This window comes from Balaenoptera borealis, assembly GCF_965194805.1.
Source record: "Balaenoptera borealis genome assembly, chromosome: 18".
Lineage (NCBI taxonomy): Eukaryota > Metazoa > Chordata > Mammalia > Artiodactyla > Balaenopteridae > Balaenoptera > Balaenoptera borealis.
The window spans coordinates 69,847,726-69,862,188 of record NC_138877.1 but is presented as its reverse complement, the minus strand read 5'-3'; the positions used below and the strand labels follow the sequence as shown (position 1 = coordinate 69,862,188).

The 14,463-nt window shown below is 47.5% G+C and overlaps 1 protein-coding gene across 6 annotated transcripts in view; it reads left to right on the top strand.

Moving 5' to 3' along the window:
* NALCN (sodium leak channel, non-selective) overlaps positions 1–14,233 on the top strand; it is a 292,048-nt gene extending 277,815 nt beyond the window's left edge. For 5 of the 6 annotated variants that reach the window (XM_082366066.1, XM_082366064.1, XM_082366065.1 and 2 more), the window contains 7 exons: positions 1,276–1,408; positions 2,075–2,190; positions 4,099–4,256; positions 6,878–7,028; positions 8,568–8,717; positions 10,927–11,044; positions 13,965–14,233. In XM_082366066.1, coding sequence (XP_082222192.1) covers positions 1,276–1,408; positions 2,075–2,190; positions 4,099–4,256; positions 6,878–7,028; positions 8,568–8,717; positions 10,927–11,044; positions 13,965–14,158 — 1,020 coding nt within the window. In that variant the 3' untranslated portion in view covers positions 14,159–14,233. Of the gene's footprint in view, positions 1–1,275; positions 1,409–2,074; positions 2,191–4,098; positions 4,257–6,877; positions 7,029–8,567; positions 8,718–10,926; positions 11,045–13,964 lie in introns of those variants that run through there. The other variant, XR_014237200.1, reaches the window with a different exon arrangement.
* The last annotated feature ends 230 nt before the right edge of the window (positions 14,234–14,463 follow it).

Here is a 14,463-nt window from a genome sequence, read left to right as displayed (position 1 = left end):
TTCCAAGGCATTCTCAAGGAGCTTATGTCAGGGGCTCTGAGCAATACTCTCCCTCAGCTATCCTCACTTCCAGAGCCTAATTCTTCACCATCCTTCAGGTCTCAGTTTAAAGCTCAGTTCCCTCAGGAATCCTGCCCAACGCTAAGGCTGCTGGTTCTGTGTTCTCCCAGTGTTCTGTATTTCTCCTTTGTAGTGTGTAGCACAACTGCAGTGAGTTATCGGCTTGATTGGTTTATTTCAGCTCCCTCTCACCCTCCGGACCAACTGTTACAAGAAATTTCTGCAAAGATGGCAATTCAGTGGCCACCACCTATGCGTGGTTATTGAGCACCTGGAATGTGACTAGTGCAACTGAGGAACCAAATTTTCAACAGTATTTAATTGTATTGAATGCTAATGAACATACATTTGGATTTAGATAGCCACGTGGAGTTAGCCGCTACCACGTTGGACTGCAGGGTTCTAGACTGTCAGCTTCACGGCAGAGGGAAGGGGTCTGGGTCCTGCTCACCAGCCTGTCCCCAACACTGGGCACAAACCTAGCACATAGGAGGAGCTCAGGAAATGTATGCATGAATGAGTGGGGACAGAATTTACCAAAGCAAAAATAATACAAGGCAGAATTAAATGAATTCTAGATAAAAACAAGCAGAAGGCCATGGAAATGCAGAAGAAAGAGCTAGTCTCTCTGACTGAAAGAAACCAGGAGGTTTCTCCGAGGTGTTGGAGTTTTACTGGGCCAGTGAAGAATGGGGAGGCTTTTGATAACCTGAATCTTGTGCCATTTAATGATATTCCATAACCATGCTCCAAGAACGGGGATTACTGGCTTTTCCTTACACAGTTTGAATGTGAATTTGCTGTGTATAGCAAATCTTCCTAAATCTTAACCCATTACTTAAGTCAGAGAGTTTTTTTTAAACACCTTTTTATCTGACTTTCTGCGTTTTGCATCACAGTGACTACTTACTCTTTGGGGCTAGTGGAGGTGGCAGAAAGAGGGTCTCTTGAAGGACGGGAGTTCGTGTTCATTGTGCTTCTAAAATGGCAATGAACTTGGGATCCTACAAGACCAAAAGCATAGTATAAATGAAATATTCTTTTTGATTTTTGCCACAGATGAGGTACCCAACGTATGGGCCTTTGAAAGATCACTTTGAAGTCACTTATATTTTATATCGTTAGGAATATGTTCACAACTACAGTCAGTTAACGGAAATTTGTAATCTTCTCTGCTCTCACCCTGTCCCCCCCTTCCCCGCCACGGGCCCACAGGTCCAGCCCCCCTTTTGTACTCCAGATGAATTTACATACTGGGCAACAGACTGTGGGAATTATGCTGGGGCACTTATGTATTTCTGTTCATTTTATGTCATCATTGCCTACATCATGCTAAATCTGCTTGTAGGTAAGTGATGTTCATTGAATTATTTTTCAGTCTCTTTAAACTCAGGTTATTAGATAATTATGTACAATTTCCAAGTAATTATCCTGGATTGCTTGGGGTGGGTGTTTTATGGCATTGATTATAAATTGTTGCCCCTCGGTCCAGAAGCTGAAAAGACCTTTGAAAGGCATGTAAATGACAGTTGATTGCAATTTCAAGAGTTGTTCTATTTATTATGATCATTAATTTCAAAAGCTCTTCTCATGGATTCAGTTGGACAAGTACCAGGGAAGGCTACCTTTCCAGCCTTGAAATATCACATTTATGTTTTCAAAAGATATACGTTGTCCACCCAGATGTGGGACCATCCAGAACTCAATTTGACCTTTAAAAAGTGCCCTGGAACTCTCAACTAAGAATTGAAGCCAGCTGGCACGAGCATCTATAGACACAGAATGCGTGTTTATGCTCACGACCCTGATGTTTTGGAAAGGCAGAAGCTGGATAAATAGCTCAGTCCAAGTGTAAAACATGCCAACTTGGAAACCATACTAAAAGCCCTTTAATAATTTGGCTTATAATGTAGGTGATAAAATTCATTATTTATAATAGATGTACTTTTTCTGAAAAATGACAGATTAGTATAATTGTCTAACATCCCCATTTTTCTTTTTTTTTTTTTTTTAGCCATAATTGTGGAGAATTTCTCCTTGTTTTATTCCACTGAGGAGGACCAGCTTTTAAGTTACAACGATCTTCGCCACTTTCAAATCATATGGAACATGGTGGATGATAAAAGAGAGGTATTGTCTCATGCCTCACCCCTACCCCAACTGCCGTACTGCAGACATTTCAGTGGTTTTGTTGTTTTCAGTGGACATGTATTGAATTTGGAAAGGCCATTGCTGAATTGCAGAAAGCTGTCGTTGACAATTTAGAAGAATGTTCAAGGAGGGGAGAGGGACAGAGTAGCTCCCCATCGTGTTCTTTCCAACCACAAACGTCCTCTCCTTCAGACATTCAGAAGGTTGGCAAGGAAAGGAAACCAAGGGAGCTCTGAAGAGACCAGCTGGGGCTCAGGGCAGGGAGGGGGGTGAAGTTCAGATCACCAAAGCGACAGTGTAATACAGATTCATGATCACCTCAGCTCTCACACAGCAATTCTGATGAGAAGTGCAAAGGAGTTATTTAAGTGGTTTCTGAAAGTTATTATTTTGGACTTATTATTTGAATGTTTTCATCATAAATCTTACCCAAGATTTCCTAGAGTTAGGCAAAGCAGCAGATGCTTCCTCCTCCCCCTTGCTCCCCCTCCCCCTTCTCCCTTGCTCCTTCATCCTAGCAAACCTTCAGGCGCAGTTCTAGGCACCAGGGATGTGACAGTGAACGAGATGGCAAGGTCCCCGTGCTCACAGAGCCTGTGTTCCATTGTGGGGAGACAAACGATAAAAGGGGAAACAATAATGATTGTAATAATTATTACTATTTCAAGAAGTTATAAGCACTTTGAAGAAGGTGGCACGGGACAGAGTGGTTGGAGGTGGGGGGCAGATGCTTTAGCGGGGTGGTCTTGAAGGCCTGGCTGAGGACGTGTTACTTGACGTAACACCTGACAAACGAGGAAAGTTCAGCCATGGGCAGACCTGAGGTAAGATCTGAAAATAGTTTCTGGAAGATATGACTGTAGACACAGAGATCAGGGAGCCAGAGGCAGAGCAAACGGGGTCCTGGACCAGAGCTGGGGTCTGCACCGCCATGCAGGACTTTCTCCAGCCCCTGGGCTTGCTCTCTCTCTCTCCTTGGCGGCCCCCAGGCACTGGTCTGGGGGTTTTCTTCCGAGACAGTGACCTGCATGTGCAGGTGTCTGGCCCCGTCTCTGTCTCACCTGGATCCACTTAGGTCTCCGTAACTGCCGCCTCCAGGAACCTGCTTTCCACTGACACACACGGAAGGCGGCACCACCGCTCACACGTGTAGACATTCGTAACTGACAGGAATTCACGGGCTACCAACATCCCTGCCTCTCACCCAACTCCTTAACTCAAAGTCAGAGCCAGGCTGGCACCGTAGGTTTTGTTGCCCTGAACAGAGTGACATGTATTAGGTCCTCGGAATCTGGATCTGCTCTGACCAGCAAGAGGGCAGAGCTGGGAGGCCCGTCCTGCTGGATGTAATTGTCCTAATAACAGAGAAGCGCCAGAAAGGAGTGGTCTTTCCCTAGAAGGGTAACTCAGAATCCGTGGTTAGAAGTCCCCAGCATCTGGACTAAGTGGAGGATCGTACACACGTGTCGATCCCATTTTTTCTGCTTCGTGCGTTACTGACCCACTTGGCACGTGTGTTAGAGAAACAGGTGAACACGGGCTGAGACAGGGCAACGGGCAACAGGAAGAGAAGGTAGAGTAGGAGCTGGGCCCGGGGGAGGCCGAGGGCCAGCTCTGCCTCCTCCTCGGCTCCTTGGCTGCCGCGTGGTGGCGGGGACATCCCCTAGAACCAGAGATGCTCCACCAGAAACTCCACGGGCTCGGCTCCTAATCCCGGGCTCCTCGGGGTGCCCAGAGCCACCCGGCCTCGGGGAGGCCAGAGGCTTCCTTGCCCCGGTGCTGATTATGTTAGCTGTTGAGCGCTAGCTGTGGGCTTTTTTGCTGTGAAAACAGAACCCCAAGCGAATCATCGTGGCCTGTTTCCGAGTGACTGTGCTCTGCCACCAGGGGGTGATCCCGACATTCCGCGTGAAGTTCCTGCTGCGGCTTCTGCGGGGGAGGCTGGAGGTGGACCTGGACAAGGACAAGCTTCTGTTCAAGCACATGTGCTACGAGATGGAGAGGCTGCACAACGGCGGTGATGTCAGCTTCCACGACGTGCTCAGGTACCGCGGTTCACAGCTCCGCGTCTCAGCTGCACGGGGAGAGGAGCCGGGCCGCCCCCTCGTTACGCAGGAAGGAAGTGGTCCAGGAGGGCTGGGCACCTGCTCAGTTCCTCAGGCCCCTGTGGTCAAGCGGGAGCTACCGTCCCCGACCTTCTCACTCATGGGTCTGACCACAGTCGGCCTGGCCCGCCCAGAGACAGTTGCCCCTGGTTGGTTGACAAACCACATTTTCCAGACATTTCATGAGAACCCAGACGGGACAGAGGGGCAAACAGAGGCTTGGCCCTTTCTTCTCTCTGAGAGGCTTCTGTATTATTCACTAGGATTGCTCTAACAAAATACCATACACTGAGCGGTTTAAACAGCAAGTGGATAGTCTCCCGGTTCTGGAGGCTGGAAGTGAATTCAAGGTGTCAGCAGGCTGGGTTCCCTCTGAGGCTGTGAGGGGGGATCTGATCCAGTTCTCACCCAGCTGCTGGTGGTTTGCTGGCCATTGTTGGTGTTTCTTGGCTTGTGGAAGCATCACCCTCATCTCTGCCTTCATCTTCACAAGGCGTGCTCCCTCTTTGTGTGTGTCTGTGTCTGTGTCCGTGTCCAGATGTCCCCTTTTATAAGGACACCAGTCATATTGGATTAAGGACCCACCCTACTCCAGCATGACCTCATCCTAACTAACTACATCTGCAATGACCTATTTCCAAATAAGATCACACTTTGAAGTACTGGAGGTTAGGACTCCAACATAGCTTTTGTTGAGGGGAAAACAATGCAACCCATAACAGCTTCTTAAACGGGAGTCCATGGATAGAATTCAGAGGTCCGTGGTCTTGGAAAGGGAAACAATTACATCTTTATTTTCACTAATCACTCACTGAAATGAAGCATTTTCTTCAATGATATACCTATATCTTTGTCACCAGTAGAAATCACAGACATTTTCACACGCATTACTGTGTGTCTGATATCTTAAAATATCCGTTATGCTCACCAGTTCTGCGTTACAGTAGTCATTTGACCTCAGCTAGATGTTATTATTTAATGTAATAATACAGAAGCACTTATGTTACTATGTCATCACCTTTTCAAAGAAAATAATTTGAGAACTGTATTTTGATATAACCGGTTTCCTTTGTAATGCAGATTTTTTAATGCATTTAAAACCTTATTCTAAGAAATGTCCCATCAGCTGCACTGCCAAAGGATCCATGCCCCAGAAAAAGTCAAGAACCCTCCTCTGCCACCAGTAAGAACCTTCCTCTGCCACCATCATCATGTTGCATATACCTGGCAAGTTAAATGTTGGGTATCGTGTCACAAATTTCAGGAGCATTCAGGCGTACAGAAATACGTTGTGACTGGAATTTGAAAAAAGACCAGAACAGAGGAAAGATCTGGGAGAAGTTCTCTCAAGTTATCGATTTTACCTCCCTGTCTTCACTTCTTCCAGGGGCAAGCTAAAAGGCAGGAAAAGATGAGGCAGAAAACACCGATGAACAGCAAAGGATGCCATCTCTCTCAGAATGTCACTCTGTCTTCCCTCCTAGTGACAAATATTTTTAGGCTGAAAGTCAGCTGCATAGACGTATCACTGTCCCTAATAATTAACACTCAGCCTCTTTGGATCACGTTGGTGCGTCTGATGAAATGGACCCAGGCGAAGTTGATGGTGGCATCCTTTGCCCTTCCCTATCCCTCTAGCCCTGGATATGATGACAGCTGTTCAACAGTGATGAGATTCTTGATGAGGCAGGGAAGAGAGGAAGGGCAAACGTGCTTTCTTCCCCCACGGTGGGAAGAACCTTAGCAAACAAGAGTAGGTCATTGTAGCAGGGCTGCACCTGCACGGGGAGGGCCCCTCAGGCGCCTCCAGGCTGTGATCTGGACTATGGAGAAGGTACTGAGCTCGAAGCTCGGGGCAGGCAGAGGCTGAGCAATAACCTGGGTACCGCGGCTGTACCAGCGAGCACCAGAAGGTGCTGTGCCTTTGGCTCTGGGCCCCTCAGCCTGGGCGCATGAGGTGCCTTACTGCCCAGGGGCCCCAGTGCAGCACGTCAGCTGTGTTGCTTTCATTTGCCACTGCCTGGGCCTATTGTATCGAGGGCCAAATGGGAGTGAACGTTCCACCCTGGCTTTGCACCCATCTAACATGAATGAGGAAGATGTAGGGGGCAAATGAAATAAATTGAGAGGGAAATGGGGGGGAGGATTGGATGCATGACCCACAGCCAAGCCTATTGACCATCACCAATTGGATCTGAATGTGAAGAGAGTATAGAAAGAGCAGCCTTCCTTCTACAGGGAAAGTTCCAGAGTCTTAAGCAGCTGGTAATGTAGGTCAGGGCCCAGCCTGGACATTTTGTTTCACAAACGCTTATAGTGTTCTAAGTACCTTGCCAATGTTAGCGAACTGCATCATGTAGTAAGGTAGATCTCATGACTCTCCCTGTGTTACAGATGAGGGTAGAGAGACAGAGAGGTGACATAACCAGCCCAAGCCCTCCGGCTGGTCAGGGGTGGCGTCCAAATGTTACATTGGTTGGATGGAGTGATGTCCTCTCTGGATTCTGAGAGTCTAGACCCCAGGTGCATCAGAGCTCATCACCGCGTGTTTCCCCCACCAGCATGCTTTCCTACCGGTCGGTTGACATCCGGAAGAGTCTGCAGCTGGAGGAGCTGCTCGCAAGGGAGCAGCTGGAGTACACCATCGAGGAGGAGGTGGCCAAGCAGACCATCCGCATGTGGCTGAAGAAGTGCTTAAAGCGCATCAGAGCCGTGAGTGAGCCGCACCCGTCGGGCTTTACTTCCTCCTCCCAAAGGAGGAGAGGAAGGAGGGTCAAAAGGAAAGAGCTTCTTCGGCACCTACATTGGAGCCTTCTGTGATTACCCTATGACCCCTCAACCACGTCACCTTTACCCACTTACAATGATTCAAACCTGACTTCTGGTCCACCTTCAGCCATACCCTCTTGAGCAGAGTCCGTAAGAAATTTCCATTGAATCACATTTTTATAACATAGCGTGAATGTTGAAAAAGCAGTTTATGGATATTAAAATATTTATGATCTCCATTTATGAAACGTGAGTGTTCACAATGCCAAAAATCACTACATACTGAACGGCAACTGAATTTACAAAACTACTTTTAAATTGCTCCTAAAAATACCAACATATTGTTGACAGTGTTGTTTGATCTTTAATTAAAGACCGCCTCTCCCCAGAGTTTATGACCTGCTTCCTGAACTATAAGCTTTAAGACTCTCTAACTCATAAATCAATGAACATATACTGTGTTGACATAGACTGTGTTTACAGTGGGCACTTCTATTAGGTTATTACTTTTATGAGTGGTTTTGACCTATGCTTCACACACAGGGGAAAAAAATCAAACTAACCACACTAAGCATTTATCCATAACAGATTTTTTTTTTATCCTATTTCTCAGAACACCAACTTCGAAACATATCTATTGGAGGAGAAAAGGTCCCCAGAGAAAGGAGCCAGTCCAACCTCGAATAGCAAGGCAGCTGCGGCAGCTGGGCCACCGTAGCCCTGCTAGGTCAGGGATCACGTCTGCCCTCCACAGGCCCTGACAGGGCACGGGCAGTGCCGACTCACCCCAGACCGTCCAGGCCTCAGTGTGCGCCAAGACAGGTTGGCCCGCTGCTGGATTGGCCTGCTCCAACCAGAGCCAAGACAAGAGCGAAGCAAGGGTTTCACTCATCCACCCAAGTCTCCTGCCTCTTCCAATTTAGAGGAAAGGAGCGATCCACATTGGCTTAGTGAGCACAGTGTAAGATAAGAAGGGAAAAAAATAGAAACGTTAATGATCTAAAAATTCTGTTACACTGTATAGCACAGGGAACTGTACTCAGTATTATGTAATAACCTATAAAGGAAAAGAATCTGAAAACGAATATTTATATCTATATGTATAACTGAATCTCGGTGCTGTACACCTGAAACTTAGTATTGCAAATCAACTATACTTCGATTAAAAAAAAATGTTTTCAAAGAAGGAAAAAAACTCTATTTAAAGTAAAACACAAAGTAGTATCAGTGAACATAACTATTCCAATTGCTATGCAAATGAAAACAGGATGGGAAGGCAATTCCTAAGGCTCCAAGTCCTCCTTTAAAGCAGTCTGATACTCCTCAGGGAAATCAGTTAAGAACCTTTACTTGGAAGCTCTTAAGAGGTCGCCAGGCATGCAGGTCCCTTGAAGAAGGGAGAAGAAAATAAGATTTGAGCGGTGCGGGCAGGGGACGCTGGGCTGAAATTCTGGTCCCTGAAAGAACACCCTGTTTCCATAGAAACAGCAGCAGTCCTGCAGCATCATCCACAGCCTGAGAGAGAGCCAACAGCAGGAGCTGAGCCGGCTTCTGAACCCACCCAGTACTGAGACCGCGCAGCCCAGCGAGGACCTGAATGCCGACAGTCAGGATAGCAACATGCAGCCCGAGGTAGGTCTGGGCGGGAGGTGTCCGTCACCTGAGGCTGTTCGCAAAACATGAATCGACGCCGTTCACGTACTCATTTTAAACAAGTGGCGCTATCTCTAATAGGAAGTTAAGTGGGAAAAAAAAACCTGGAACACGTTGATCCAGTTGATGCTTGTGTCTTTGTCATCCCTGAATCAGTGGAGGTTATTTCGAAAGATTCTGATTTGTATAGATACAAAAAACAGTGGGAATGCTCTGAACTTAATAATCCTGTTGATTTTTGTCTAAAGAGTTAACATCACATGACTTAGGAGAACCATGGCTTGCCTGAAGTTCTGTCCTAAGTGTTTTCTCCCCCTCACCAAGTCACGGAAACTTGCAGTAAAATTTGTTTGCAGTTGGCCTTCAGCCTCCTTAAATAGTCAGGCTCACTGAGGATTTGTCCTTCTTTAGCTGGGCGTCAGAAGAGCATATGGAACTTGGGGAGTCTTAGCTTGAGGACCTTCTGTGTACTAGGGCCCGGCACGTCCATAAAAAAGAAAGCACAGAGTCACCAGCGTCCTGGAGAGCTTGTGTGTGAGAAGCAGCTGGCGGGAGGCTCGGCCTTCGTGAGGCTTAGTTACGAATCGGCTGGAGCTGGTCTAGGACCTGGGTGTGTGGTGACACAGTCGGGGCAGGTGACAGACACTGAAGCCTGGGGCTCCGTGGCCCAGCAGGACGCTCCAAGGGGCCCTCTTGTTCCACAGCCCAGTTTGGGGTGGATTCATGTCGTTGGCTCCCCAGCCAGTAGGAATCACGTGCCACCGACTACTTGTGCAGGGACGTTCAACACAGCAGGGACGTGGGGCTTCTACAATGGCCCTGCCGCCTGTCTGCCCCGAGGATGGCTGGCAGTGGTCGCGTGTGGTGCCGGGGTAAGAGCAAGACAGCTGATCTCGGGTGGTCTTGGCCTGCAGCGGCTTGAAGCAGGATTTCGGTTCCCCGGCCGGAGACTGAAGTCAGGCTGCGGCAGTGTGAGCGCTGAATCCTAGCCTCTAGACCACCAGTGACAAGGCCCTGGCCCGTCAGTTGTGTAGAAATGAATTGCCACAAAGAGAAAAAAAGTAGTGAAACAAGTAAAGTGCTTCTTAGGAGGAAAAAGAATGTGTGTGGCTAGACACACGGGCGGGCTCAGAGGGAGAGTCGCGCCCCCGTGGTAGTTTGGATCACTTATACGGGGCATTTCTTCCAGCTTCCTTTGGCCAATCATCTTGCTTTGCCTGGTTCTGAGCCTGTATTTGTTATATCTCAGGGTCCTCCCCTATGTGTGCACGCATGTCTTAGCCAAGATGGATTCTAGCGAAGAGGTCTATGGGTAGGTTGACATCACCTACCATGGGGTGGCGCCCCCTCCCTTTTTGACCTCCAAGGAGCCTTTCTGCGCGTGTGTAGGCGGGAAGGTCTCCTTGACCTCGAGAAGGAGGAATGCGTGGTCTCTTACCTGGGCAGGGCTCAGCTCCTCCTCCTCTTCATCCTGGACTCTGTCCACGGGGGATGCACTCCAGCTGTTCAGCCTGCGGCCCGTCTATCTCCTGCCTCACAGCCAGCGAGACAGGGGAGGCGATGGCAACAGAGCTCTCTGGTTTTGGATTAAAAAGCCCAAGAGGGGCCACTGAAGAGAGGTGAGGACGACGGTGCTGATAAGGAAAGGGATGCGGATGGAGAACCAGAGACGGGGTGAAATGCACGGAGATCTGAGCATTTCTCTTTGCCTTCAGTCTTAATCGGTTTAAGTTGTGTTCTCTTCCGGGGCCCATCCTAGAGCTTTGTCCGCTGAGAACTCTTCTGGAGGCTCTGGGTTGGCAAGCGTGTACTGTCCCCAAACCCCGCAGTCCCGCTGTCCCCCCGCCCTGGTACATGGCGGTGCCCCCAGGGGTGGCAGATGTATGGCCGTGGGAGTGGAGGAGTCTGGGAGGGATGCCCTAGAAAAAGCACTACCTGCAGGGTCGGGCCCGTTTTCCTCACCCTGTGCAGTGGTGACTCTTTCACTTTCCCTGACTCTTTTTACCCATTTTCACTCTTCCTGTCCCCGTTGTTGACACTATGGGTCCGTGTTGTCTTCGCCACTTACTTTCCTGCGGGGCTTCCTTCCTTCCTTAAAATGAAATGAGGGTCCAGGCCAGTGCACAGAGGAGGAAGAGCGCACAGCACGAGGAATAACCGCCTGCTTCTCCCGCCCGCACCCCTGCAGACGAGCAGCCGGCAGCGGCTCCTGAGCCCCACGCTGTCGGACCGGGGAGCCAGCCGGCAGGACGCGGCCGAGGCCGGGAAGCCCCAGAGGAAGTTCGGCCAGTGGCGCCTGCCCTCGGGTATGTATGGCAAGTCCCTTCTCGAGCAAGTGGGGCATTTTCAGGGCCTCCGTGCTCTTTGTGTGTCTGGGGTCTTGAACTTCAAAATGCAGGTCTGCCTCTAAAGTTATATTTATAGACAGTAAACAACGAAAGATGTATTTCCCTCATCAAAAACATTTCCCTCAAAATAACTTCTCTAAACAGAACAATATTAGCCCTTGTGTTTAGCTAATAGAGAAGGCAGCACCTATTAACAAAGACATTATAACCACGATCTAGAAAGTGGTGGCGATTACCATCAGGGACTTCTGGTGCACATTCCAAACGTAGGCAACATTCATTTAATCTAAGAGGGAGTAGGTGGATACATGTCACTCAGAAAATGACACAGGTTTCTCAAAGAAGGAACAACAAAACTTTAGTGCAATATAATCTAATATGTTATAGTACCTACTGTATGCCAATCACTGTTGTAAGGGCCTTACATGTGTTCCCTCCTTTAATCCTCACGACCCTATTATTTTCCACATTTTATTGTTTCAGTGAGAGCGGTTTCTTCTAGAGGGACATGGGGGTCTGGAAAGCCAGGATAATCCCATTCAGGGCACGCAGAGGCGGCAGCAGAGCAATGATCCCCGGCCCAGGATTTTCTCTGTAGAGAAGTGAGCCCGTGGGAAAGCGGGGGCTTCCTGGGCTCTAGAATTGTGTCCCTTCCTCAGCCCGATTCAAGTGAGGAGACAGGGACTGTTGCAAAGTCTTCTGTAGCACGTCTGTCCCACAAAGCAGAAGACAGTGTGCCTTACCCTTGTTCAGTGCCGCTTAACACCAGGGAGGGGAATCTCTTTTTTCCTACCCCGGAGGCTATTATGCAGGGATCAGAGAGAACGGAACTTCCTTCCACCTGGTAAAGGAAAGCCGGGAGTGAGGGGAAACAAGATTGAGTGAGTGCTGGGGCCAGGCCATGAACAACCCCATATTACAGGCTGAGTGGTTTCAACTTCATCCTGTAAGCAGTCAGGAACCAGGAGAGATTTCTGAGCAAGACGTGACATTTGGAATCCTGCTGAGGAAGACTCACATGGCAGCAGTGTAGAGAGTGGGCTGTCTGTGGCAGAGCCCCGAGGCAGGGTTACGAGCCAGAGGATGGTGTAATAGTGTGGGCGAGAGGCGATGAGGACACGGACGAAGGCGGTGGTCCAGACCACGGAGGGACGGATAGGAGAGACGACCTAGGGGAGATGCACAGTCCTTGGTACTCACTTAAGAGGATGAAAGAAAGGATGCTGTCAAAAGTGGCTTCAAAGGCCCACAGGTGGCCCCAGTGCCAGAAACGGTGATAATTAAAGGGACATGGTATTGGGGACGCCCTGAGTTTGAAGAGGCACTGGGCAGGAAAAAGAGCATTTGAAGATGGGGTACCAACGATGTACCCCCCAGTGTCATGCTATGCATTTTCTTTTTTTTCTCTTTTCCCTTTTATTTTTGTGTAAAAGTTGTATGCATTTAAGGTGTACAATGTGATGTTTTGATAAACATTCACATTGTGAAATGATTATTACAGTTGAGCTAATTAACATATGCATCACCTCACAAAGCTACCATTTGTGTGTGTGTGTGTGTGTGGTGAGTACACTTAAAATCTAGTCTTTCAGCAAATTTCAAGTATACAATACAGTATTATTAACTATATTCATCATGCTGTACATTAGATTGCCAGAACTCATTCATCCTACACAACTGAAACTCCGTACCCCTCGACCAACACCTCCCCATTTCCCCCACCTGCCCACCCATAGTAACCATCATTCTACTCTCTACTTCTATGAATTTGACTTTTTTAGATTCCACATGTAACTGAGAGCATACAGGATTTGTCTTCCTCTGACTGATTTCACTTAGCATAATGCCGTCTAGGTCCATCCATGTTGTTGCAAATGGCAGGATTTCCTTCCTTTTTAAGGCTGAGTAATATTCCATTGTATACACACCACAGTTTCCTTATCCATTCATCCGTCGATGGACACAGGTTGTTTCCATATCTTGGCTATTGTGAATAATACTGCCATGAACGTAGGGGTACACGTATCTCTTGAAGATAATGATCTTGTCTCCTTCACGTGTGCACCCTCAAGTGGAGTGCTGTACCACATGGAGGTTCTGCTCTGCATTTTCTTAGGTCATCTCATTTAATCTATTTTAATTCTCACAATAGTCCAGTGAGGAAACTTGTAATCTCTTCATTTTGCACTTGAGGAAACTTGGGTTCAGAGGCATGAACTTGATGTTGGTTACATCTACAGGTCACAGAAGTGGGACCCCAAACCGTGACTGATAGAATCCCAAAGCCATGAGTGTGTCAACAAAGTCTTCATACAAGCTGCTTTATTCAGGCACATGGATTGGAAAGATGAATGCTGCCCTTAGCGTATTTTAAATCTGTCCAGGAATCACGCCTTTTTCTCTGATGCTACACTTCTGTTTGTTTTTACAAAAAAAAAAAAAGTTATTTACCCACATCTTTCCTCCCTTACCTTCTCCAAACCTCTTCCTCTCCCCTCACTCTCTATTACACTATCCCTTCTTTTCCTTTGTTGTTTCTTTATATTTATATGTATATACTAATGAGCACCGACACATTTCTATGACACTTTATTTGCCCAAATTGGAACTTTTAGTGATTTTTTAGTTTTTGTAATTATCTCAAATTGCAAGCAGCGTGTTTTTTTCAAATGGTGTTACTAGTTGTCCATGAACATAATTTTAAAGTCCATTATGAATATAAAGAATCAAGTGTTTGAAAGGTTTCAGACGTGACATCTATGGGTAGGACTTGCTCCTGGAAAGTATGACTGACAGGACCATCAGGGGGTTCCAGGAATGGCTAGCAAGGGGGGGAAGCCGCACCAGGTTGCTCACGGGACTCTTGTTGATTCCACAGCACCAAAACCAATAAGCCACTCGGTGTCTTCGGTCAACTTACGGTTTGGAGGGCGGACCACAATGAAATCTGTCGTGTGCAAAATGAACCCCATGACAGACACAGCTTCCTGTGGTTCCGAGGTTAAGAAGTGGTGGACTCGGCAGCTGACAGTGGAGAGTGACGAAAGCGGAGATGACCTTCTGGACATTTAGATGGAAACCAGTGAAGATAAAAGTCCACTGGTGAAAACTGACTTCTGATATGTTCTTTCATTGTCCAGTGAGCAATCCATAATTGATGTATAATTTAAGTCCAACTTGTACAAGATTTTTTAAACTGATTTCTGTCCTGCCATAGGAAGGCATAAAACTGGGTCTGTCAAAGCTGTGTGTGTGATGGGTTATTATCACGCGTTCAAGAGAATCTGCAAAATGGCAGTTTCATAATATTAGAAACTATACCAACTATATCAGATGTAGATCGTTCAAAATTTCATATATTCCATCTGTGTAAACTA